The sequence below is a fragment of the Spermophilus citellus genome (genome assembly GCF_964194105.1).
Source record: "Spermophilus citellus genome assembly, chromosome: 7".
Classification (NCBI taxonomy): domain Eukaryota; kingdom Metazoa; phylum Chordata; class Mammalia; order Rodentia; family Sciuridae; genus Spermophilus; species Spermophilus citellus.
In genome coordinates, this window is record NC_138188.1 from 110,042,150 (window position 1) to 110,069,460 (window position 27,311).

General features: G+C 34.6%; 1 protein-coding gene across 11 annotated transcripts in view; it reads right to left on the reverse strand.

The window, feature by feature from the left end:
• The window catches only part of LRCH3 (leucine rich repeats and calponin homology domain containing 3), a 131,107-nt gene that overhangs the window by 15,425 nt on the left and 88,371 nt on the right, over window positions 1-27,311 (reverse strand). For 4 of the 11 annotated variants that reach the window (XM_081301274.1, XM_081301271.1, XM_081301268.1 and 1 more), the window contains exons 11-19: window positions 21,893-21,944; window positions 21,297-21,446; window positions 16,177-16,227; window positions 14,086-14,139; window positions 10,051-10,122; window positions 6,321-6,369; window positions 5,516-5,623; window positions 4,124-4,227; window positions 3,441-3,578 (exon numbers count right to left, since the gene is read on the reverse strand). In XM_081301274.1, coding sequence (XP_081157400.1) covers window positions 3,441-3,578; window positions 4,124-4,227; window positions 5,516-5,623; window positions 6,321-6,369; window positions 10,051-10,122; window positions 14,086-14,139; window positions 16,177-16,227; window positions 21,297-21,446; window positions 21,893-21,944 — 778 coding nt within the window. The remainder of the gene's footprint in view (window positions 1-3,440; window positions 3,579-4,123; window positions 4,228-5,515; window positions 5,624-6,320; window positions 6,370-10,050; window positions 10,123-14,085; window positions 14,140-16,176; window positions 16,228-21,296; window positions 21,447-21,892; window positions 21,945-27,311) is intronic. The other 7 variants (XM_081301276.1, XM_081301273.1, XM_081301270.1 and 4 more) reach the window with 5 other exon arrangements.

The following is a 27,311-nucleotide window of genomic DNA, read 5'->3' on the forward strand; positions in this document are numbered from 1 at the left end:
TAGGAATAAATCTAACCAAGGAGGTGAAAGACTCTACAATGAAAAGTATAGAACACTGAAGAAGGCACAAGATGGAAGACCACCAATGTTCATGGATAGGCAGAATTAATATTGTTAAAATTGCCATATTACCAAAGCAATATCAGATTCAATGCAATCCCTACCAAAATATCAATGACTTTCTTTATGGAACTAGAAAATAAAGCATTAAAACTCATGGAAGGCAAAAGATTCAGAATAGCCAAAGCAATTCTAAGCCAAAAAAGCAATGACTTCAGGGCTGGAGCTATAGCTCAGTGATAGAGTGCCTGCTTCACAGGTATGAGGCCCTGGATTTGATCCTCACCACCACATAAAAATAAAGATATTGTGTCCATATATAAATGAAAAAAAAGCAATGACTTCAAATTATACTATGGTTATAGTAACAAAAACTGAATGATACTGGCATGAAAATAGACACATAGACCAATGAAACAGAAGACACAGAGACAAACCTATAGAGTTTCAGTCATCTGACAAAGGTATCAAAACATACATTGGAGGGGCTAAGGCTGAGGCTCAGGGGTAGCACACTTGTGTGGCATGTGTGAGGCACTGGGTTCAATTCTCAGCACTGAATATAAATAAATAAAATAAAGGTCAGTCGACAACTTAAGAAAAAATATATACTAAAAAAAAGACAGCCTTTTCAAACAAATGGTGAAAGTGGTTTTCCATATATAGAAGAATGAGTCTAGATCCCTATCTCATGGTATACAAATGCCAACTCAAAAAGGATCAAAGACCTAGGAACAAGACCAGACACTGGTCTTAGTTCTCCTAGAAGAAAATATAAGGTCTACACTCCAACACATAAGTGCAGGCATTGACTTTCTTTCTTTCTTTGGTACCCAGATTTAACCCAGGGGCTCTTAACCATTGTGCCACATCCCCAGCCCTTTCTCGTATTTTATTTAGAGACAGGGTCTTACTGAGATATTAGGACCTTGCTAAGTTGCTGAAGCTGGTTTTGAACTCACAATCTTCTTGCCTCAGCTTCTTGAGCTGCTAGGATTACAGGCATGCACCATTGCACCTGACCAGGCAATGACTTTCTCAGTAGGACTTCCAAAGCCCAAGAAATAATGTCGAGAATAAATAAAAATAGGATGACATTAAATTAAAAAAGCTCCTTCATAGCCAAAGGAAACAATGTGAAGAAAGAACCTACTAGATGGAAGAAAATCTTTGCTAGTTATTCTTCTGATAGAGGATTACTATCCAAAATAACTTTACACTAAAATTTAAAAAAATAAAATAAAAAATATGAAAACCCAAACCAAACAACCCACTCAAAACCAAATCCAAAATAGAACAACAACAAAAACAAAACCATTTGACCCAGCTATCCCTCTCCTTGGTCTATACCCAAAGGACTTAAAAACAGCATACTACAGGGACATAGCCATATCAATGTTTATAGCAGCACAATTCACAACAGCTAAACTGTGGAACAACCTAGATGCCCTTCAATAGATGAATGGATTAAAAATGTGGCATATATACACAAGAATATTACTCAGCAATAAAAGAGAATGAAATCATGGCTTTTGCAGGTAAATGGATGGAAATAGAGAAGATAATGCTAAGTGAAGTTATCCAATCCCAAAAAACCAAATGCCGAATATTTTCTCTGATATAAGGAGACTGATTCATAGTGGGGTAGGGAGAGGGAGCATGGGAGGAATAGCGAACTCTAGACAGGACAGAGGGGTGGGAGGGAAAGGGAGGGGTTAGAAATGATAGTGGAATGTGATGGACATTATTATCCAAAGTACATGTATAAAGACATGAATTGGTGTGAATATACTTTTTATACAACCAGAGATATGAAAAATTTTGCTCTATATATGTAATAAGAATTGTAATGCATTCTGCTGTCATATATAAATAAAAAACAAAAACAAAAACAAAAAACCCCTAACAAAAAAACAAAAAACTTCTCAAAAGAAGAAATACAAATGGTCACTAAATATATGAAAACATCTTTAGCAATTAAGGAAATGCAAATGAAAACTACACTTAGATTTCCTATTACTCCAGTTAGAATGGCAGCTATCAAGAATACAAACAATAACAAATGCTGGAGAGAATGTGGAGAAAAAGGAACATATTTGCTCTGTTGGTAGGATTGTAAATTAGTACAACCACTATGGAAATCAATTGGAAGTTCATCAAAAGACTAGGAATGGAACCATCATATAACCTAGCTATACCACTCTCCTCAGTATTTATCCTAAAAAATTAAAGTCAGAATATTATAGTTACATGCATATCCATGTTTATAATAGAAGAATTCACAATAGCCAAACTGTGGAACCAGTTTAGGTATTCATTAATGAATGAATAACGAAAATGTGGTATATATACATAATGGAGTTTTATTCTGCCATAAAGAAAAGTGTGAAATTATGTCTTTGGCAGGAAAATGGAGGGAACTTGAGAACATTATGTTAAGTGAAATAAACCAAACTCAAGAAGTTAAGGGTCACATGTTTTCTCTCATATGTGGAAACTAGAGAGAAAAATGGAAAAGAAAGTGGTGGGTGGAGCTTATGAAAATAGAAGGGAGATCAATAAGAGTAGACAAAAGGAACCAGGGGGAAGGAGAAGGGGAAGGAAAGGAGAAATACTGGGGAATGAAAGTAGCAAAATTATATTGCTATATTATATACATGGAAAAATATATAACAATAAATACCACCATTATGTATAATCAGGGTGTATAAATATGTAAAATATGGAAAATTATTATAAATTTTGTTACATATGTGTAAATATGTAAAATATGGAAAAAATTCTTTCAGTGTTTCCCCAATATCTCCCCTAAGATAAACTTCTAATTCCTTCACATGTTTCATAAGGGCTCAGCTCTCTTCTTCAACTCCTGCCATACTCAGTGTATGATTTATTCTGAACAATTTAACAATTCCTTGAATACATCATGACCTTCCTTAGCTCTCCTACCCCCAGCTCCCCTAATGCTAGAGATTCCCTTGAGCGTGCTAGGCAAGTGCTTTTCCACAGAGCTACATTTTTAGCCCGCTTCTTTAGCTTTTGAATCTAGGAATACTGTGCCCAGAATGCCTTCTCTTTCTCTGTATTGCTTGCAAATTCCTACTCATACTTCAAGAAATTAGTTCAAATTTCACCTCCTCTAGGAAGGCTTCCCTGAACTCGCTAGGCAGTTAACTGGTTCTTTTTTGTATCATCATAGTATACATCTTACATTTATTAGATTACTAAAAATTATTGTTAACATGTCTATTTTTCTTTAGAAGTGAAATCAAGAAGGCAGGGACTGGACCCTTTGCGTCCCTAACTTCAGCAAAATGACTGCCACTATGCTTAATGAATGTCTGATAAATAGCCACAGCTTTTTAGCATTATATACTTACCACAGCTGGTGAGGGAACATGAATGCTTGGGACAGATCGAGGACGCACATGATTGGCCAAATGGCAAAGAACAACACCATCAGTTAGAGCTGCTCCAAGATCACAAGGCAGAGATACTTTTAGTCGGTACTCTATATGCTGACAGAATAGGAAAACATGTAATATAGTAATTGAAGATTAACACATAAGACATAATGGAGTTACAATGGAATACACTTAGTTGGAAATCAAGATAAAAAGGAAATAAGGAGATCATACATGTACATACATACGACAGCTAGGCCACAGTGCCAAATACAACAGAAATTCATATACCATTTTCTGATTAAAAAGAAAACAAAGACTGGATTCTCTTTTGATTTCAAAATAAAATAGCTAACCTCTTATCACATAAGTGTATATGTATATGTGTATGTTCATATAAATTATTATTATAAGATTTTGTTATAATATGAAGCAGAAAGGAAATGAAAATAATTTCAAATGCATAGGGCTAAGAATAACCCATCTCAATTTTTTCAGTAAAAAGTTGAAAAGAATTTCTTCAGTAGCATAATTTCTTTTACATTTATCACAAAACACAGCCACAATAGATATCTACTAATTCTATGAACAAGTAATTATAGGATTATAGACTATAGTAATATCACGGAAAGAGTGCAATTCAAAGATAATATACACACTTTTCGTAGTTGTTCTATTAATTTCAGCTCTTCTTCTCTCTGCCTTGATATGGGATCTGTAGAATCAGTGGTAGGTGCAGAAGATGGGAGAGGAGAAGCATGGCCTAGAAAAATACTAACATGTTAGATAGAAAACCAATGCTAAGAAAATACATCTGTCTGATGACAGTGTCCTTGCAAGGACATCATTTTCTGCTTTCTGGATTGAATTTTTAAAAATGTTTTTATTATGGAAAATTTCAAACATACACGATAATGATTACCCATTTGGCTTAACTACTTTATTTGAGCCCAAAAATGTTATAATTGAAAAAAAATACATATACAGAAAATTATATAAATAGCAGAGATTAATAATTTTCCTCAGAAAGTGAAACAATTAATATCCTTAGAGATATTAATTAATTAGTAAATGAAACATTACTTATGCCCAAAAGCCCTCTTGCATGCTCTGCCTATTAGTACCTAAAGGTTACCAGTATGCTGACTTCAGAAGCCATAGATTAGTTTTCTCATTTTTGAACTTTCTATAAATTAAATCATATTGTATGCTTTTGTGGTCTGGCTTCTTTTGATTAACGTGATGAGATTTATCCATGTTGATGTTCAGAGTTATTTGTTCATTTTCATGACCTTTACGGTATATGCCAATGTTTAGCTATACCACAATTTATTATCCATTCTATTGATGGACATTGTATTTGGGGCTATTTTGAATAATACTGCTGTGAATATTTTTGGACATATTTTCGGTATACCTGTGTGCATATTTCTCAAAATTGTTGGTTTATGATCATGGAGTATACAAATGTTTGACAGTTTATCAATACAGAAAAATCTGAAAAAGTGCATTGCAGCTGGGTACGGTGGCACATCCCTCTAATCCTAGTGACTCAGGAGGCTGAGGCAGGAGTCTTGCAAGTTTAAAGTCCAGCCCCAGGAATGTAGTGAGACCCTGTCTCAAAATAAAAAATCAAAAGAGCTGGGAATATAGTGGGAAAGTGTCCCTGGGCTCCATCCCCAGTATCAAAGGGGTCGGGGAGAAGAAGCTATATCCTCTAACTGAAGAGGATTTTATTTGTTCAAATATTCAAAACTTATTTAGCTGGGTGCATACCTGTAATCCCAGCTACTCAGGAGGCTAAGATAGGAGGATTTCAAGTTCCAGGCCATCTTAGTACCCCAACCCCCCTAAACCAAAAAACATAAAAATGCTTGCTTTTAGGTGATTCTAAGCAACTTTTTAATCAAAACAAATTTAATCACAGGTATCTGCAGAGTTTAAAGCTTTTGGTATATAAGTTTAAAAGATGTTACAGTTTATGTCTTGTATAAAGCACCTTTCCAGCCCCAACCCTATCCTGCCCCATTTTAAAAATCACTATCACCTACCTTTATTTGTTTCTGCCCTGACAGCTGCTCGGAAAAGGAAACTTTCAGGGCGCAGGGGTTGATTTCTCTGGATAGTAGCAGGAAAAGAATATGCAGGGGAATGATGAACTAAATCAGTATGGAAAAGCAAAATGAAATGAAAGGAGATGGAAAGCAAATTAAATATAATGTAGATGTACATGTCACAGTCACAAAAGTTCAGTAAGTAGTACATACAGAAAAAATCAAACGTGGCAATATGATATAAAATGATACTTTTTTTTTTTTTGTACTTAGGATTGAACCAAAGAGTGCTCTATCACTAAGCTACATCCCGAGCCCTTTTTATTTATTTTTTTATTTTAAGACGGGTTCTCAATAAGTTGCTGAGGCTGGCCTGGTACTTGTGATCCTCCTGCCTCAGCCTTCTGAGTTGCTGGCATTTCAGGTGTGTGCCACCATGCTTGTTAAGAATTCTGTTTACTAACGAAAAATCTGGCATAGAAAAGTAATCCTTAGAGAAGGGTTTTTAATTCGCATGTTATTTTTGGTATATCAATAAATACAGAAAAATGCTAATATACTGAACATACCCTCTTGCAAATCTATAGCCCTGCTGGCTCAAGCTCATTTGTTCTCATCAAATGGTTAAGTAGTTGAACAACCAGTTGAATTAAAAAGTGGGAAATGTTTAGAAAGTTTTCAATTTGTGTCTGATTCTATCTCAGAAAAAGAAGTCAGTTCTCTAACTAATCAACTTGTTCAAGAAAATTCTGGTAAAGAATTAGAATCTTGATATGGTTAACTGTACTTTTGTGTCTATTACCTGTTTCTGTTGTAGGTGAACTTGAAATGGCAGTAGATCTGTCATCACTCTGTGGAGAAAAACACAGCAATAATTATTATTCAAGAAGACAAACTTTCCACATTTATGTTAACTTTGGGACTATATTTAAAAAAACCCCAAACCCAAAACCCATGCAACTCTCCTTCAAATTTAAGTCTTGGAATGAAAATTAAGTGAAAAGAATTAATCTCGTACATTATTTTTAAAAAATATATATTTTTTTAGTTGTAGACAGACACAATACCTTTATTTTACTTATTTATTTATTTTTTATGTGGTGCTGAGGATCGAACCTAGTCTTGCTCACATGCTAGGCAAGCACTCTACCACTGAGCTACATACAACCCCAGTCAAACTTTTTGTGTTTATGTAAAGTATTATCTAAAAATAATAGGCCTTTCCAAAGACTGAGAAATCATCACTATAAGGTATAAAATATATGGGAAAGAATACAATTTTATTTTCTAATAGCAATTCTCTGGAATAATTTCTAAAATACTTTTTCCTCTGGAGAATAATATTTAATCTTTTGGAAAACAGAAAATAGGTTTCTTCATTCAATTAGAAACAAATGTGTTCACAAGATGATGTCTTTTCTAGAATAGTATTTGATTTCAATTCATTGAAGAACAGTACTGTAAAAAGGAGGAGGAACTAGCTAAAACGGTATAAAGTTTACGTAAAAAAGGGGAACTTAAGATAAAAAACATATTCAATGGCTGGGTTAAAGACGTTGAAGGTTTGGCAGGAGAGCAGAATCAAGAAGTCTTGACATCTAATTAAATTTAAACATAACTTTATAGTATATTAGGCATTTCTAAACCAAGATGACTTTAAAACTAACACATACACACATATCTGCTCCCTCCCACCCTACCCAGGGCTCAATAGTTTCAAAAATCTCATATCTCTAGTTGAATTTGGGTCAGATAAAATAAATGATGACAGAATTTTAATTGCAAACAACGACAAGGAAAGAGCCATGCAGTTGAGAATATTCTTGGACAGATTTAGAGATAATTTTCTGGTAATGATTCCTTAGTTTGATATTTATAGGCTGAGAGTCAAGATTTAAATGTTAAGATTTAAAAAGCAAGCTGGGCTTGCAAGGCATGGTGGCATACCTGTAATCCCAGTGACTCGGGAGGCTGAGGCAGGAAGATTGCAAGGTCAAGGCCAGCCTCAGAAATTTAGTGAGACTCTGTCACCCCTCCAAAAAAGGTGTGTGTGGGGATGCAGGGAGGCTGGGGATGTGGCTCAGTTGTTAAGCGCCTCTGGGTTCAATCCCAGGCACCCCCCCCCCCAAAAAAAAAAAAGCCAACAAGAAGCTTTGCTCTTGACTGAGGCAGAAACAACATGTTCATAAAGATTGTAGATGTATATAATCTATATTTTAGGTGTTGAAAAAAATGGAAACTTTTAATAAATTTAAAACAAGAGTAATAGGAATTAATAAAAAGGAATCAACAGGCAAATGAGGCAAAAGCTGGATACTTTAGATGGAAACAAAAAGACTACTGTTATTTTCAAAGATATGAGCTAGGAAGGAGAAAGTTAGCTAAATGAAGACTCGCTGAAATACCAATGGTATAAGTAGAAAAAACATTTAAAGGCAAAAATTATTCTAGATAAAGAAAAAATATTTTTAAAAATTTAAAAGAATTATTCATAGGATACAGACTAGAAATTTAACATTTTAAAGAATAAAAGAAAGTTAATAGGCAGCTAGCTTTATTAGATAAGAAGGAAGAGCCAAAACAAATGATGCTGAAGGTCAGCAAATGTTCTCTACCTCCAGAAACAACAACTGATACCATGCAACTCACCTGGGTGTGAAAGAAACTAAAGCTAGAAGGAAGGAAACTGTTAATAGGATGACTTTTAATGTACTTTTATTGAAACTAGAAATCTACATGACTTGCATTTTAGGACACTATAAAATAATTAGTTGAAATCACATTGGGATCATTAATTATATTTGGGAATTCTTGGAGAACCAGACAGAAAACAAAAAGATTATAAAATAATCTCAGAAGTTGACATGAACTCAAATTCTAAGCCTGGCTAAGAAACAACAATAAGAAATTATGCCTAAATCCAGTACATAACTGCTGTAAAGATAAAAATAAAGAATAAATCTTTTAAAACTAGTAATTTGAGGGGTTGGAGTTGTAGCTCAGTGGTAGAGTGCTTGCCTAGCATGTGTGAGGCACTGGGTTTGATTCTCAGCACCACATATAAATAAATAAAAAAAGTCCATCAACAACTAATAAAATATTTTAAAAAATCTACTCATTTGATAGTCTAGCAGGCTGGTAGAAACAAAGTCATAGCCACTTTTATAGAGAAAATTTGGTCTGGATCATGCAACTTTTGGCACATTTGTATATGGCCTTTATTAGCTATGACTCAGATTAAAAGTGCCAATGCCATGAGATATTCCTTGAGTATAATGAATTAACTTCTCTCTCACACATTGTAAAATGGTTTACCTTCCTTGAGAGAATTGTGAAAAAAAAAAAGTAACCAAAATAACTTTCTGTTGTACAAATAAGGAACTCAACTGAGAATAATTGGAAAAAAATGTTAACATGGAAAATAATGTAGGTAGTTTTCTCAGGGTCAAGCAGAGAAGTACATAGTGGTAAATAATAGCTTTCAAATATAAAGAATCTTACATAAAGATTGTTAAGTAATGGAAAAAAGAAATCAGTACACGCCACAGCAGAACAGATACGTTAGTCAAAGAGAGGATCTTGACAGTGAGAAGTTTTAATAATTTCTTATGTATACTAAAATAAAGATGCAATTATCATTCCCAGAGGCCTTAAAAAATAAAATACTACAGGCTCTAAATTTTTAGAATTTAGACTAATTTTTTCTAAAAGGTGGAATTTATCATCTAATATTACTGTTGACATAAAGCAAAGGGTGGCAATTTTTTTTCTTAAAAGGCCAAACAAACATTTAGGCTTGCAGATTGTTATAATCTCTGTCACAACTATTCCAACTCTGCTGTTTATTGCAAAAGCAGACACAGACAATAAATACATAAACAAAAGGGATAGGCTGTGTACCAATAAAAGTTTTTTGTTGTTGTTGTTGTTGTTTTGGTACCAGGGATTATCCTGGGGGCACTTAACTACTGAACCACATCTCAAGGGCTTTTTATATTTTATTTTGAGACAGGATCCCATTAAGTTGCTTACTTCACTAAGTTGCTGAGGCTGGCTTTGAACTCATTGTTCTCCTGCCTCAGCCTTCTGAGTTGCTGGGATTACAGGCATGTACCACCACACCTGGTAACAATAAAACTTTATTGACTTTTCCAGCAAGTTTGGGCAGTGATAATTTTACAGACTGGGACTTATTTTACATGCATATTAAACAACAGTTATTTTATATTTTCTATTTACCACATAAAATAATTCATGATAAAATATAACCTTTGATAAAAAAGCAGAATGAAATTTCAAATAGAATCTGAATATAAAGAATTAATGTAGACTCTATGATTATCTGGCAATGTAAAACTTTCAAAAAATTTCAAGTGAAACCGTGTTAAACTCAAATAGTTCCATAAACTTAGGCATATTTCATACAATCCTAGATTCAGATTGTTGCTATCACCAATCTATTGGAAAATTTAAGACCTACTTTGTGCACACCCTCCCCAAATTTCCTGGTGAAATAATGTAACAAAAGATACCTTAAGAGGCGTGAAGGCAGAAGAATGAAGCAGGGTAACAGCACAGCCCACTTGATTCAACCCTGACAGGGACTAAATTTCAAAAAGAGGAAGAGAAGAAACAGAAGGCAGCATTTATGTTAGCAAAATGCCAGGCAGGCAGATCTGATCAGTGAAATTAGAGAAGGAAAAGTCATTGACAAACTTTTCAAAATGTTTTACCAAGGTTATTAATAAGTTTGAAGGAGAATATTTTTGGGGAAAATCCCCATCATTTATACAACACAGGATCTCTACCTGAATAATTCAGGATATTTGTAATATCTCATACCATATTAATGAAGAACCAAGAGGCATGAGTTAATAAAAATTATTTTACACAGAAATAAAACTAAGAACATCAATATTTTTAGCAAAATAGTTTTCAAACTATTGAGTCCTTTGCTGTTCCTATAGCAGGGAAAATGAACCAGTCAATTTTAACTAGGCAGAACTGGCTTCAGAACAATATTTTTAAATATTAATCCAAATTAATTTATTATAATCCAATTTAAGGCTCCGATGTGAGAACACAGGACATAACAATTCTGCATCACACCTTAAGGATAAACCAGCATTTCATTTCTGCCTCTGTGAAATTCCAAATGACCTATAAGAGGGTAGGGAAGAATCCCCCTACCCCGTTTTTAATCCTTTATCTTTCACCAGCCAACATACAACTAGTTAGGTATATTACAGATATTATAAGAAATACTGTTAGAAACTAATGTCTATGTATGATTATTACTCAACATTTGAAATTAAAATAAAAAAGAAGCCATTATATAGATTTTTGATTATAGCTAAGATGGTCAAGACATAAAACTTTTTCTTTTGCCACAAGGGAAATAAAAATCAGAGAAGATTTTTTTCAGAAAGGAACTGAATAAGATTTACCTACTATGACAATAAAATGGCAAAAGCTTAAAGCTATTAAGGTCTTTATAAATTAAATAATAAAAAATTTAAACTAGGGATACATCATGGGATAAATGAACAAAAACATAGGTGAGCATTTATTTATTTATTTATTTTGGTATCGGGGATTGAACTCAGGGGTGCTTAACCACTGAGACACATCCCCAGCCCATTTTTGTATTTTATTTAGAGACAGAGTTGCTTAGGACTCGCTAAGTTGCTGAGACTGGCTTTGAATTCACGATCCTCCTGCCTCAGCCTCCTGAGCTGCTCCCGACAATGCCCAGCATAGGTGGGCATTTATAAAAGGGTCTATGTGTATTCAATAGGATAAATACACCTTTTTTTTCCCCCTAGATAGGGTCTTTCTCTGATGCCCAGGCTGGTCTTAAACTTTGTGGACTCGTGATCTGCTGCCTCAGCCACCCAAGTAACTGGGATTATAGGCATGCAACACCATGCCTGATTACAACTATATTTTTAATGAGAATTAGTAGAAAACAGTATATATATTTTTTATTTTGACAAAAAAGCATGTAACCAATAATGTATTTCTGTGACAAAATCTATTTTAACACAGAAACAAATATTGTGCCAAAGAATAAGACCATGACAATGGTAAGACACGTGTATGCTTCATCTGTTCAGATTTCCTAGACTTCCTTTTAATTAAATGTTTTGGAACTGCAGTCAATCTCAAATATAAAAAGTCTAGAAGCCACTGGGTGCCGTGGTGCACACCTGTAAGCCTAGCTAATCAAAAGGCTGGGGCAGGAGGATTGCAAGTTTGGGGCTAGCCTCATTTTGCAATTCAGTGAGGTCCTGTATCAAAATAAAAATACAAAAGGTTAAGGAATGCAGCTCAGTGGCAGTACAGGGAGACATAAAAGGTTAAAAGCAACAGGCACTTGAGATGCGGCCCCAAAAGAATATTAGTGTAACTGGCATTAAATGTTACTAATATGTATTTCAAATCCTAAATTACAAGGTCTTTAAATCAAATTCAACCTTTTCATTCTTGTAACATCAGACATGTTCATGACAAAACAATTAAATGAGCAATTATTAGATATATAACATTTATGTGTTCATTCAATAAATATTTACTGAGCACCTAATATATTCCCAGGAACTATGGTGGGGCCAGGGTATGAAAGGGTAAATATGACAGAGAATATCCTTGTGCCCCTGAAGCTTACAGTCTGGTAGTCCAATAGGGGAAATATATTTTTAAAAAATGTAAATGAAAGTACTATAAAGAAAAAAATAACAATGAAGACAATTTGATTTGAGGAAAGGAAGCCATCGAAAACTATTTTGAAGATGAGACATTGTTAAACAGACACCTGATTAATGAGGAGCAATCAATCAAAAGGTATATGCAGGGAGGGAGAGGCATTCTGGTGTAAGGAGAGAACAGCCCTTTGCAAAGGTGGGAAAGGGCTTACCATATCTGTAGAGCTGGGAAAAATCCTAGAGTGAGCCCAGATATGAGCCTGGAGAGGCAGGCAGTAGCCAGAGCACAAAAGCTTTGAGGCCAGGTTAAGAGGTCTAGACTTCAAGAGCAATTTAATGTCTTCGAAGAATAATTTTGAGAATATCAAAGCTATATGATTTAAAATATGACTTAGGAAATATGATTTAAAATAGGACTCTTTTGTACAGGGTTAGCTGGATATTATTTGGCATACAAAAAAATGTGAGATTTGTTTTTAAAGGCTACCTAAGCAAAGTCAATATGGTTCTTGGTGTACATGTTCTACCTTTCCAACATGCATACTGATAATACATACAAGTATATATGTTTTGACAAATGGTTAAAGGATGTTTCAAATTTCATGCTAAGGAAATTTTTTTTTTCAATTTCTGCTTTTTCCTTGAAAAAAACTACTGGGCACTCAGACTTATATCACTTACAATATGTGTTATTAAATCTCATCTTCAGTGCCTGAACTGTTTTCAGTTACAATGTAGGAGGCAATATAGCAAATATAGCAGGGTATTTATTGCAGGTCCTTGAGACAGACAGACCTAGACTCAAACCTCGCCTTACACTTACCAGCTAAGTGACCTTGGAAAGGCCACATTTTGGACAAGATATTCTGTGCCTCAGTAATTACTTATAAAATGGTGCTAAATTTAACCTTAACTCTTGCTATGAAAATTGAATGAGATAATTTTGTGTGCGGATCATCAGCAGTTCTATCTTTTCATATTAATTTAAACTAATTTTATTTCTCATGCCAATTCCACTAAAACTCCAGAGACTGGTGATTCATTTGTAAAACTGCCAGTTAAAATGTGCTTTATCTATCTCAAAGGAAATGAAGATTGGAGAATACATAGAAAAATTAACAAACAATGGAAGTTTCTGTAGTAGGAGTCTCACATGAAAGCATGCAATTTATATAGTATGCACAATGGCAACAGTTCCCAGCACATAGGAAAGAATTTGTTATAGACATTAGCCTTTTGAACTGCTAGTTTTCAATACTATTATAGAATAATAACATAAAACATGATGGGAAAAGCAATTCTATAAATGGTTAGAATTCTCTTGCAAGGATAATCAGCAGATAGCATTCCAGTTAATGTTTTTTTGAGTTTAAAGAATGGTCATGGAGGGATAATCTTGAGATGCAAATATTTAAAACCTAAGTCTGGGATTTTTAGTAGCTTATAATACATAATAAATAGGATACCAAATATATAATTGTATAATTAGTATCACAGAGTAAGGGGTTTCATTTAACATACAGATGACTCATGAGTCAAATTATGATTAATAAAGTACCACCTGGAATTTGAAAAGACATTTTAAAAACTCTAACATAAAGTCAATGTGGTTCTCAATGTAAATGTTTCATCTTAGGAAGCATTAACATGTGAATCATAGCTGCAGAACTCTGTAACACTTGGTAAATCACAAATGATAAAGCAGTGAAATAGTTCTAGTTGTTTATAAAGCATTTAGTAATGATGCTCATCATGTTTTATGGTATTTTACCATAATTAGATAATTTCTGAGTGAAAGCACAATAACTATTCTTCAATATCTAGAAATAGCAGCATAAAACTCCATTTTGCATAAACTCTTACCACTAACAAGGCACTATCATCAGTGTGTTGAGACCTTCTGGATGGGAAGGGACACTGGAGATGTGGAAAAAAATGAGTCAAGTCAAAAACAAACCAGGCACACAAGCGATGCATTTAAAAAATACGCACACAAGGAAAGAGACATAAGTCACATTTGAAGAGCTGACACATAGGATTATGTTCACAATCACTTGGAATTCATATACAATAGCCAATAAACACTGATGTTCTTCCAAAGAGTTTAAACAACTTCAAATATGATCTTTTTTTAACTTTTTTTAATTTGTAGATGAACACAATACCTTTATTTATTTATTTTTATTGGTGCTGAGACTTGAACCCAGTGCCTCACACATGCTAGGTAAGCACTCTGCCACTGAGCTACAACCCCAGCCCTTCAAATATGACCTTACTGACTAAAAAACCCTCTAAGGAGGGATCTGGGGTTATTTTCTGTTCACAGAAGAGAAAGCTGATACCTGACATAATATAAAGAATTTGCAGTCATCTAGTGAACCAGTGGTAAATTTAAAAATAAATCCTAGAGACATGATTTCTGGTGTATAAATGGTTAGAATTCTCTTGCAAGGCTAATCTGCAGATAGCAATACAGTTAATGTTTTTCTGAGTTTAAAGAATAGTCATGGAGGGATAATCTTGAGATGCAGATATTTAAAATCTAAGTTTGGAATTTTTAGTAGCTTACAATACATAATAAATAGGATACCAAACATAAAGTTGTATAATTAGTATCACAGAGTAAGGGGCTTCATTTAACATACAGGTGACTCATGAGCCAAATTACATCTCTTCATTACCTTTCTCTGTAAATAAGGTACAATTAAACAATTTAAACCTATACATTTTTTTAGTGAAGCTTTAGTTTTCAGAGAATGAATTACTCAAGAAAATCATCAAAAAGGAAATGTTGGGGTAAAAAATGGAAAATGTACTATTAAGCATATCACACTCTGATTGTCAAAGGCTTGTACAGAATTATTATTAGGTGAAAACAACTAAAAATGTCTCAATGACTTTTTCAGGTATTATACAAATATATAAAGTTCTCATATAAATAGAATTAGTTATTATAGTTCAACAAGATTTTAAAACACTTTTCTAATGGACATTTTTTAGAGCAGATTATGATAAGTGAAAGTTAGCCAATCCCTAAAAAACAAATGCCGAATGTCTTCTCTGATATAAGGAGGGGTGACTCAAAATGGGATAGGGAGGAAGAGCATGAGAAGAAGACTACCACTAAATAGGGAAGAGAGGTGGGAGGGGAAAAAGAGGGAGAAGGGGAGTTGCACAGAAGATGGAAGGAGAACCTCATTGTTATACAGAATACATTTATGATGTTGTGATGAGAAAAAGAAAAAAAAAAGTGTCACTTTAGATTGGATAGAGAGAAAGGATGAGAGGAGGGGAGGAGTAGGGGGGATAGAAAGGGCAGCAGAATAGAATAGATATTATGATTGATATATGTACATTCCATGTATGTATTATATGTCAAAATACATTCTGCTGTCATGTATGACTAAAAAAAATAAATCGTATGGTACTTAAAAAAATAAAAAAAATAAACATTCTAAATATATTTTCTCATACTAAAAAACTTGGGTTGTCTATCTATCTATCTATCTATCTATCTATCTATCTATCTATCTATCTATCTATGAGGTATTGGGGACTGATCCTAGTACCTCAAATTCACTATTTCCCATACCTATTTTCCTCCAATTTGTTCATTTCTATTATTATCACAAATAATAATCTTAGAGCTTCTAGGACTATCTTGCATTATAGAGAACATTTTGAAATGGATAAGAAGGGGATGATGTCCCTAGCAGAGATGAGGAGGGTAAGAAATCTCTAGAGTGATATACATGTAGATGAATACATATAAAATCCTGACCTAGAAATTTTGATAAACTCCCTAGCCTGTATCTTCTTAAGTACAATTTTGTGATGGAAAAAAAGAAAAAAGGCAATATTTCGATCACTGAAAGAATGATAATCACTTCAAAACATTTCATTCCCACTATAAAAATAATAAATCCCTCCCCCAAAGTAATTATATAGACTTACCTCACCATCTGTGGGGAGTTGTTGCTTTTGTGGACTTTGTGGTGCTTTTTGCTACATGCCCCAAACCCCCACAAAAAAAGAAAGTTGGTCAGAATCTGGAACACATATTTGAAATGGTAAACTGTATTTACTAAAACAATTATAGTAATTTCCTTATTTTTTACATATAACGCTTTATGTTACACCCTACCTTAAATATTTTACAATTTAAATGAAGAAAAACAACAAACTATACTATCATATTTCTATCAGTATTTAAAAAAGAAAAAAAATTTTAAAACTTTATGTATACCTACATACACATTGTGCCATTATATTCTTTCAATATTCTCTCAATATGAACTCAATCCTTCTTCTCTAATGGCTTTAAATATCATGCTAATACTGACAACTTGAATTTTCTATTAGCTAAGTCTCAGACATTTTCAATTGCTTATTCAAACTCTACTTGGAAACTCAATGTCATTGCATTATCAACATATACAAAAACAAATTCACTATTTAGCATATCTATTTCCCCCCAATTTGTTCATTTCTGTTATTATCACAAATAATAACAATATCAGTGTATTCAGTGTTTTACAATGTGTTCTTACACACAGTTTTCTCAAGTGACTTTTCTTATTCTGTGAAATAAACAAAAACCATAATTCAGAGATGAGGAAACTGAGCAAAGAGCTTATGGGGCAAGTACAAATTTACACCTTTCTTCTGACCTCAAATCCTACATACTCCCCACATGCTAGATTCCCACTAAAACCTTTCATTTAGTCTCAAAACTTTGCTTTGGAACCTTCTTTTCTTCATTCATCTTCATGATTTATTCATCATTTGTCACTACATATCTATTGTGCAAAGTATAAAAATGCTTCTTTTGAAATGCCTCTTGATAAAATTCACTGTAGGGCTGGGATATAGCTCGGTTGGTAGAGTGCTTGCCTCACATGCACAAGGCCTGAGTTCAATCCCCAGAACCATGAAAAAAAAAAAAAATCCACTGTAGTGCTCTGTGTGGTGGTGCACACCTGTAATCCCAGCTACTTGTGAGGCTGAGGCAGGAGAATGGTAAGTTCAAGGCCAGCCTGGGCAATTTAGCAAGACCCTGTCTCAAAATAAAAAATGGGAATGTAGCTCAGTGGTAGAGTGTTCCTGGGTTCAACACCCCTTACTGGACAAAATCCACCGTAGTAGAGTATTAAATATTAGGTATATCTATCATAATTCTGAAAGTTAACACTTTATAATTAAATATTATAAGAAACAAAAGGTACAGAATAGTTCAATAACTTTCCAAAAGTCAAGCACATACAAAGGACAAAGTTGGACTCAAATTCAGATATTTCTGATTCTAAACTCATGTCACTATGTAACTCTGTCAACCCTCTGTCACCTTAGAAATCTTCTAGTTTTATGTCCTCACTTTGCACCATTTTCTTAATTAATGCAATTACCATTTTATTTCTTCCTTCTAGCTCTTTCTTCCTAACCTGTTCTAACATGAGTAGACTAGTTTTTTCAGAAGTATTTATATTTTTTTTGCTTTTCTCCTACTTAAGAACTTAAAATTGTTCTCTTCTGCCTAAATTAGATTGTGATTTAATTTGACATTTAATCATGACCATCTGTAGTGTAATTATTTATCTCTTACTAGCTATGTAACTTCTACAACAAGCAAAGCTAAAATTGAGTAAATTTATGAAAAATGCATAGAATAGCACCTAGGGTAGAGTGTAGCAATGATCAATTACTGAGGGGCAGTATAGCATTATGGTCAGAGTAGGGTCTGGAGCCAGTCTGCTTACTAGCATTCTTGCTCTGTGGCTTACTAGCAGAGTATTTGACCTTAATCTTAGGCAAATTGTTATCCTCCCTGAGCATAAAAAGAGAATATCCTAGTACTTATCTTATTAGACTACTGGGAGGACCAAAGGAGTTAATATAAGTGCTTGAAACAGTATGTAGGGTAAATAGTGATCATTCAGTAAATTTAGGAAGTATCATCAGCATCATCTTTACCATCTCACCAATTCATTTTTTCTATTGGTCTTCAATAAGAACTCGAACCAAGCTGGTACTCTGCTTAAGTGCCATTATTACTCTTGTTGTTTTGGTACTAGAGATTGAACTCAGGGGCACTTTACAACTGATCTACATCCCCACCCTTTTTATTTTGAGACAGGGTCTCACTAAGTTGCCCAGGCTGGCCTTAAATTTGCAATCCTCTTGTTTCAGCCTCTCAGCCTCCCAAGTAGCTGGGGTTATTACAGATATGTGCCACCACGCCTGGCAAGTGCCATTATTTTAAATGTATAACTTAATAAAGCTCGTTCCTAGCTCATGACCTATTCATAAATTCTTGCAACACAGAATAAACTCATCTTTAGACCATCATCCATTCTTTTCTTCCTGGCTACCCATTCGTTCTTCTAAGTCCCTTGTCACCTCCTTCTGAGGTCAATTCTGATACTTGTTTTCAAATTTCTCCTTTGTCTTTGATACAAAACTAGTACTTTTTTTTCTTTTATTTTATTGGTTGTTCACAACATTACAAAGCTCTTGACATATCATATTTCATACATTAGAATCAAGTGGGTTATGAACTCCCATTTTTACCCCAAATATAGATTGCAGAATCACATCGGTTACACATCACATTTTTACATACTGCCATATTAGTGACTGTTGTATTCTGCTACCTTTCCTATCCTCTACTATCCCCCCTCCCCTCCCCTCCCATCTTCTCTCTCTACCCCATCTACTGTAATTCATTTCCCTCCATGTTTGTTATCCCATTCCCCTCATAACCTCTTATATGTAATTTTGTATAACAATGAGGGTCTCCCTCCATTTCCATGCAATTTCCCTTTTTTTCTCCCTTTCCCTCCCACCTCATGTCTCAGTTTAATGTTAATCTTTTCTTCCTGCTCTTCCTCCCTTTTCTGTTCTTAGTTGCTCTCATTATATCAAAGAAGACATTTGGTATTTTTTTTTTAGGGATTGGCTAGCTTCACTAAGCATAATCTGCTCTAAAAACTAGTACTTTTTATTATAAGCTATCTTACTTTCTGTTTTATGTATATATTTGTTTTCCCCTAGTAAGATCTAAGCTGTGACTGGTGGGCATAACTTGTATATTAAGCATTTTTTTATTGCTTATACAGGTACATAATAGCATTCTATAAGGATCTATCATCAAGTCAGTGAATGAATAAATGAACAAGTTAGGCTTTAGACTAAAGCCTTCTGACTATGAAAATGAATTAATTGTATATAATTACATAGCTTAATTTCCCTAGACCTGCAGATTCCTTGTCTGTGAAACATGATGAATACTCTCATCTTCTCCATTACAAAAATTAAATAAACCAGGGTTGCAGTTGTGGCTTGGTGGTAGAGTGCTTGCCTGGCACGTGTGAGGCACTGGGTTCAATGCTCAGCACCACATAAAAATAAATAAATAAATAAACCGATAAAGAATTTTGATTAGTTTTAAAAGGACTAAAAAGAAGAGACATCTCAGGATAGATAGAAGGGAAAGAAGGACTGAGAGATGATATAGTTAGTTGGGATAACTTTTCAGAGCTCTATAAAGTTCTATTTGGAAGAATATTAATTTTATTTTTTTTTGCCATTGGTCAAACAATATGACTTCTTATTATTATTATTTGGTACTGGGGATTGAATCTAGGAGCTCTCAACCACTAAGCCACATCCCCAGTCCTTTTTATATTTTATTTGGAGACAGCGTCTCTCTGAGTTGCTTAGGGCCTTGCTAAGTTGCTGAGGCTGGCTTTGAACTCGTGATCCTCCTGCCTTAGTCTCCCTAGCTGCTGGCATTACAGGCATGTGCCTCAGTACCCAACTATCTGACTTAATTTTGACAGCAAATATTAGGCACTGGAACTTTTCAGATAAAAAAGAATCAGGTGAGAAAAGAGCTAAAGATCATCATTATGGGCTTGTTATATTTGGGGGGGGGGAAGCAAAAATGTCAGGTTAAACAGTAAAATAGATGAGTATAGTACTTTAAAAGGTGGTCTTTGGTTAAACTTATCAAACAAAGGAAAGAAAGCTTTTTAGAAGATAAGAATGATTCATTCATTTAACAAATATCTATTGAACTTTTCTGTGGGTTCAGAACTGCTAAGTTTTAGGGATATAGCAACTAAGTAAAAAAGACATGGTTCTTATCTTTTGTAGTTTGCAGGAACATGAGAGAGAAATATATTAAGCTTACAAAATTACAAACAATTAATTATGAAGAAAATTACAAAGCAATTTCAGAATGAAAAGATAAATCACACAAATAAAATAAGATGATCAAAATTCATATGCTACAACAGAGGCTACAAAATGTTAAGAAACATTAACTGGGGTTACTGAGTGGATGTGGGGAAGAAAGGGAAAGAATCACAGATGATTATAAAGGGCTTGGTGGACTGTAGGTTAGTGGTAGAGTGCTTGCTTAGCATGTGAGGCACTGGGTTTGATTCTTAAAAATTAAATTTTAAAAAGATGATTATAAAAAATGAAGCCTGTGAGTTTAGCTAATTTTTGGTATATTTACTAGAGTGAAGAAGTAGGAGAGGTCTGGACAATGAGATTTTATGCTTGCATGGCACTTTTACAGTTTACCCAGCACTTTCAGTTTTATGATCTTACTGATCTTTACTATGACTCTAGAGATCAAAGAAAGCTGGATAGTAAAGTGATATGTCCAATAGCAGTGTGCTAATTAAGAGGAAGATTATTGTTAAAAAGGAAGATCATCATTTCTATTATCTTATAATTACTCACTACTAGGGGAGACTCAGTCACTCTATTTACTCAAGATTCCTTACAATAAGAGAAAAAAAAAATTGATGTTTTAATTAAGACAATAAAAACTGACAGGGCTGGGGCTATAGCTCAGAGAGCTTGCCTAGCACTTGTGAGGCACTGGGTTGGATCTTTAGCACCACATAAAAATAGATAGATAAAATAAAGGCATTCTGTCCATCTACAACTCCAAAAATAAATACATACTTAAAAAAAAAAAAAAGAACTGACAGTCTCCACAGAACAAATAAGCACTTCTAAGAAACTTTAAGAGTATCAGTCAAAGAATTCCAATGACTCACCTTGACAAAATCCAGGACAGCATCTCTCTGAATCTGCTTAGTCCTTATTTTCTCCTCCTCATATTGCAGGGCAGCAAGCTGTGCTTCTCTCCTAGTGCGCTCTACTAATTGTTCTTTTCTCCGATGAAGTTCCAAGTCTGTATATGACAACTGCAACAAAGGTATCATTTTGTACATGCAAGTGGGGATGAGAATCAACTTATCAAGATTCCCTATTAATACAGGCAAATAATGTTAATTTAAGTAACTTTGTAGTCACCTAGCATTTTTTTCAATGTGTTTATTCCTAATCTTTTCCATCTTTGCACTTTCTTACACCTACTATAAAGCTATTACTGTAGATAAAGTTTCATTTTCTGTCTGGTGCCTGAAAAACAGCAAATACCATGTGCATGTTGTATTATCTGACCAAGAAGACAGCGTACAAGAGTGCACAATTTAATGGCAATTTAATGGCCACTGCAGGTTTGGCTAGAAGTCCAATGTGCTATCCATTTTGCCACAGTTAGTTACTCTAATGGCAATTTAAGTACTCCATTTTAGTTTTTAAAAATCAAAGTTGAAACATAAAAATAAATAAATCTGCTAATATTTACCTGATTGTGACTTGGTGATAGTTGTAAGTGAGAAGATGGCTCAACTGGAACCCTGATCCAAAAAAAAAAAAAAGAAAGAAAAGGAAAAATTCTTTGATACAGACACATAAGGGACAAGCGAAATGTTTATCATTACTGTATCTTTCTGTTATATCAGTAAGATGTTTTGGTAGCACTGAAAGAGTAACTGCATTTTATAAACTTAAGACTAAGTCATTAAATTTAACCACAGAAATAACTAATGTCTCCAACTCATATTTCATGTGATGGTATCACTGATTATTCTACAGCTAGTTAACAACTGTCAGTGTCAGACGATACTGACAAACAGCTAGTTGGGATCACTTTTCAAATGGTATCATTTCTTTCCTCCTATGATCAGAACAAGATACATGTAAATTGAGATCCTTTTATATACAAAGCCATTTTATCAACAGAAATCTGGAATACTACAAAACCTGGGAACTGTACTTGTAAAGCACTTCTATACTTATTTTCAACTGACAAAAAAATTTTAATAACAAAAATAAAGATTCTGTTGACTTTTATTCTTAAGAAAAAGATGAAGCTCTATTTGATACTTAAAAACAACAAGTACTGGGGCTGGGGTTGCAGCTCAGTGGTAGAGCGCTTGCCTAGCACGCGTGAAGCACTGGGTTCGATCCCCAGCACCACATAAAATAAAAAAAATAAAATAAAATAAAGGTACTATGTCCATCTACAACTAAAAGATATACATATAAAATAACAGGTACTATCTGCCTCTAAGTGTTATTAATGCTAATTATTATACTCTGATATTTACCCTTTTTCTGAACCAGATTTCGTGTCTTAAGTCTCTGTAACTCATTTTTGTGCCTGAAACTAAAAATGTTGGAGTAATGACTTTCCGACATTTAGTACCTGAAATCTGAAATAATTATTAGCCTGTCAGGGTGATTTAAATGCACTGAAATAAGTATGCAATCAGAGAAATAAAAACAAATCTTCAAAGCACTAATAGTTCTCATTACTCCTGTGATGGCTGTGAAAGTTAAAGATAGAGAGAACAGGGAAGCCTGGCATATGCAAATGGTAGTAAAGAAGACATCTGAATCTGAGAATGACCCAGTTCTTCCATACCAATCACCAGGTGGTAATGTTGGGCCATTACAGCTTTGTTATTCCTCAGTGTTGCCATGATCTTCATGTTGCATGACTTCTTTTTTTTTTTAAATCTATGAACACGTTCTCCAATATAAGCATCTCCTACTTTTCAAATAGGATCTTTTTTTTTTTTTTTTTTGGTAAAATATTGCCCTGCACATTATAGGTAGTTTAGCCTCAAAGCCTGCCAGTATCACCTGCAGCTCATTTTGGCAACCAATTCCCACAATACATAAACACATTTCCAAGTATCCTCTTGGGAGTGGTGCTGTATACTTTGTTGAGAAACACTGGTCTATCTTATAGTTTTCTGAATTTTAAAAATATATAAGTGAACTGCCAGGCATGGTGGCACACACCTGTAATCCCAGTGGCTTGGGAGGCTGAGGCAGGAGGATCTGGAGTTCAAAGCCAGCCTCAGCAATGAGGTGCTAAGCAACTCAGGGAGACCCTGTCTCTAAATAAAATACAAAATAGGGCTGGGGATGTGGCTCAGCAGTTGAGTGCCCCTGAGTTCAATCCACAGTATCAAAAAATATATATGTGTGTGTGTATCATAACATACATACATATATAAATAGATAGACACATATATATATGAACTAAAACTTAAGCTACATTATTATTGTTCTTTTCTCACTTTTAAAAAAATACTGGTTCTTAAACTTTGAGGTATTTACAACATTCCCCCCCATACACTTTTTTTTTTTAAATGAAACTTGTTGAGTGGCAGAAGTATTGTAGCATACTGCAGTAGAAGCTGTTCTTAAGCACTGATGGAGCTGGAGCTGGTGATATAAATGACTATAAGCTCATAATTTCCTGCTCATTGGACAGGTGGACATCTTACTTTGCCTAGCTGCCTAGACTTGTGCCTGAGACGCTGACTCTCTGATAAAATAACAGAAGCAATGGGAATAATCTACCATCCACACAAACCTACACAAATCTCCAAGGTTTGGCCTAATTCAATGAATTAGTTATTAGTTTAAAGTTATTAAACTTCCTTAAGTCTCAACTTTCTCGTTTATAAAAAATGGGGATAATTATGTATCCTCAGTAAGATGCTATGAAAATTAAGTAAGATACTGCATGTATACACAACTCATAAAAGTATATTCTAATGACTATATATTTATAAAAACAGGAATTAGCTACCTTTGTCTTTAGATTACTAATTTCACTGCTAAAGTTTCCTGTGGCTTTTATTGACCATGTGTAGATGAACTGGACCAAAACACAGAAAGAGCCAAATAAACCCATTCTAGGAATGTTTATGTACCATAAATTTAGCACTATGTTATACAATTTTTTTTTTTGTGTGTGTGTGTGAGAGTGTGTGTGCCTGTGTGTGCATGTGTGTATCAGGGATTGAACTCAGGGGCACTTGACCACTGAGCCACATCCCCAGCCCTATTTTGTATTTTATTTAGAGACAGAGTCTCACTGAGTTGCTTAGTGCCTCGCTTTTGCTGAGACTGGTTTTGAACTCCAGATCCTCCTGCCTCAGTCTCCCGGGTCGCTGGGATTACAGGTGTGTGCCACTGTGCCTGGTCCAAAATTCTTTAAAAATCCATGTCTTCATTTTATCTCATCAATTTATTTTGTTCCCACTCCAAAATGAATCCTGTTTTTAACTTCACTGACCTGCTCTTTTAGGTCCCAAATTTGCCAATGATAAACATTCCCAAATCTAATATTTATGTCCTAGTCTTTACCTTACTGAACCTATCAGTAGTTTATGTCTTTTTTTTTTTTCTACTTAAATCACTCTCTTCATTTAGCCTCTGAGACAACCCTCTCTTCTATCCTTATGACCACTCCTCAGTTTCTTTTGCTAGTTGTTCAAGCCCTAATTCTCTCCACTTCTTTAAACATCATCATCTACCCCAAACCTGTCCTGCCTTGTTCAGACTCCTTGGTGTTTCTTAAATATACCAAGTATGTGCTTGCCTCAGGGTCTTGCCTAGAAGTTTCTACCCTTGATAGCCGTGGTGCTTGCTGCATGACACTGTCAGATTTCTACTGAAATAGCATCACCTAATAATACATTACTTTCACTTTCCTCTCACCTTGACACTATTATCTCTTTCAGTCCGTTTTATTTTTCTTTATAGCACTTAGCAAGGCCAGACACATATTTGTAACATACATTTGTCTACATCTACTAAAAGGAAAACTCCAAAATATCAGGGACCTAGAACAGAGCCAGAATCATTGTAGTGCTCAAGAAATACTATTTGAATGAATGGCACTGGCATTGTCTCCCAAAAGAATGGAATATTGGCACATAAGAAACAAAAATGCAGGTAAAACATTCATCCTTTAAATCTTGTAACTTGAGCTGAGTAAATCCAAACTTTATAAGGCAGATTTTGAATTGTTCTCTTTGTAAAATCACTTAATGTGAGTAGTTTTTTTTTAACCTTTAATATACTCGAGACAAAAAACTTCCAGGCTTAACCCAAATATTCTTTACTTTCATATCGCTTCTTACAAAAATTAATAAACTTTAAAGGACCCAGCCCATTATTGGCATCTCTCCTACATTAAAATGCTATTCAAATTATAAGCAGTCTTTTTTTAAAAAATGATATTTTGATAATTAAAAAATGATAATTTTACTAGCTTCAAATTCAAAGTTACATAATCTATCTTGGCAAATAACTATAAAACACTCACCAATTTTCTAAACTTTCTATTTAAACTTTCCTAACCTCAGGAGGTAGGCTGGGGGTATATAAAGAGGAGAAGAGCTTGGTGGATGAGGGGAAAGGAAGGGAATTGAGAGACAAAACCAAGTAAGCAACTTTCTTTGTCAGTTCACTAGCAGAGAGCCAGGATGAGAGTGGGCAAGTAGCAATTTGTTAACTGACTGAATTCCTTTGCGTCTTTGAAGCTGTCAGACTGCTGAGACAGATTTTTTGTTAACATATTATCCAAGTAACATACAAGTCTTGTGAGCCTGAGAGAGTTGTCAGGCATTTTGAGGCGATTGTGTATTTCTGGATTCTTATTCATTATTCCAACTGAATGTAAGCTCATGGAGGGAATTGTGACTGATGTTCATAAATAAATCCCCACACCCAGAAAAGTACCTGGCACATAGTAGATATTTAACAAACATCTGCTATATAAACAAATGAAGTATATATTGATCTTAGAATTTAACTGGTAACTGGAGTTAAAGTATGAAATTCTTACTCAAGGACTACATTAGACTTTAGTGATTTGAAATATCCAATTAAGAAGTTATTATGGATTTCATTTCTAGCATTGGGTCTGACTAAATACCTTGAATGACTCTTCCAATGGAAAAAACTACAATGCTGAAAGTAATATTTAAAATATATTGCTAAATACATTGCTAAGGTACCATGAAAAAAAGAATACTAGATTCTAAAAGAGAATTAAAATAGAAACTTTGGATTAAATAGTATTAGGTAGACTCAGCCCCCATGTCTTATTCCAATGAGCATGCTAAATTATATGGAAGAGTGCTGAGAGCCATTGCCAAGTAGGAATGACACATTGCAATTTCTTTGTCAGCCTACCCAATGTTGCTTAGAGGAAGGACTCTCCATATTGGACCCAGGTCATTTGCAGTGACATTGCATGAGAAAGGTGACCCTGCTCAAGGACCAGGGTGGATCCTGCTGGGAATAGGGAGTATCCCGCTCCTTGGGTTTAGGGCGGTTCCAGGTTTAAGGTGTACCCTGCTGGGAATAGGGTGTATCCTGCTGCCTCAAGCACCCACCTGCTCCTTGAGTTCCCGTTGAGTTCTTGCGGGATTCAGAAAGTATTTGGGATTCAGAGCCTGGTGGAGTACATGAATTTTGCCCAGAACCTGTGTGTAGAGTGCCGGTGACAGTTCGAGAATAAAGAGTTGCTGTTTGAATCTACAAGGTGTGAGTGGCTCATGATTTTGTGCCCAGCCAGACTGCGGCAGAAGAGGGGTCTTTACAGAAGAAACTGAGGTTACTAATCAGTTGACCTTAAAATTGGGAGATTATCTGGGTGGACCTAATGTAATCATGAGTCCTTAAAGCAAAAGAAGCCAAAAGTTTATGAGATGGGCAGAAAGGAAAGTCAGAAAGACTTAAAATGTCAGAAGATTTAGCCCACCATTGCTTCTTGAACATGGAGGGGGCCACAAACCAAGAAATGTGGGTGGACTTTATAGTTAGAACAATTCCTGACAGATAGCAGCAAGGTAACAAGGTCCTTAGTCTATAACTACATGAATTGCATTCTGTCAACAACATGTACAAGC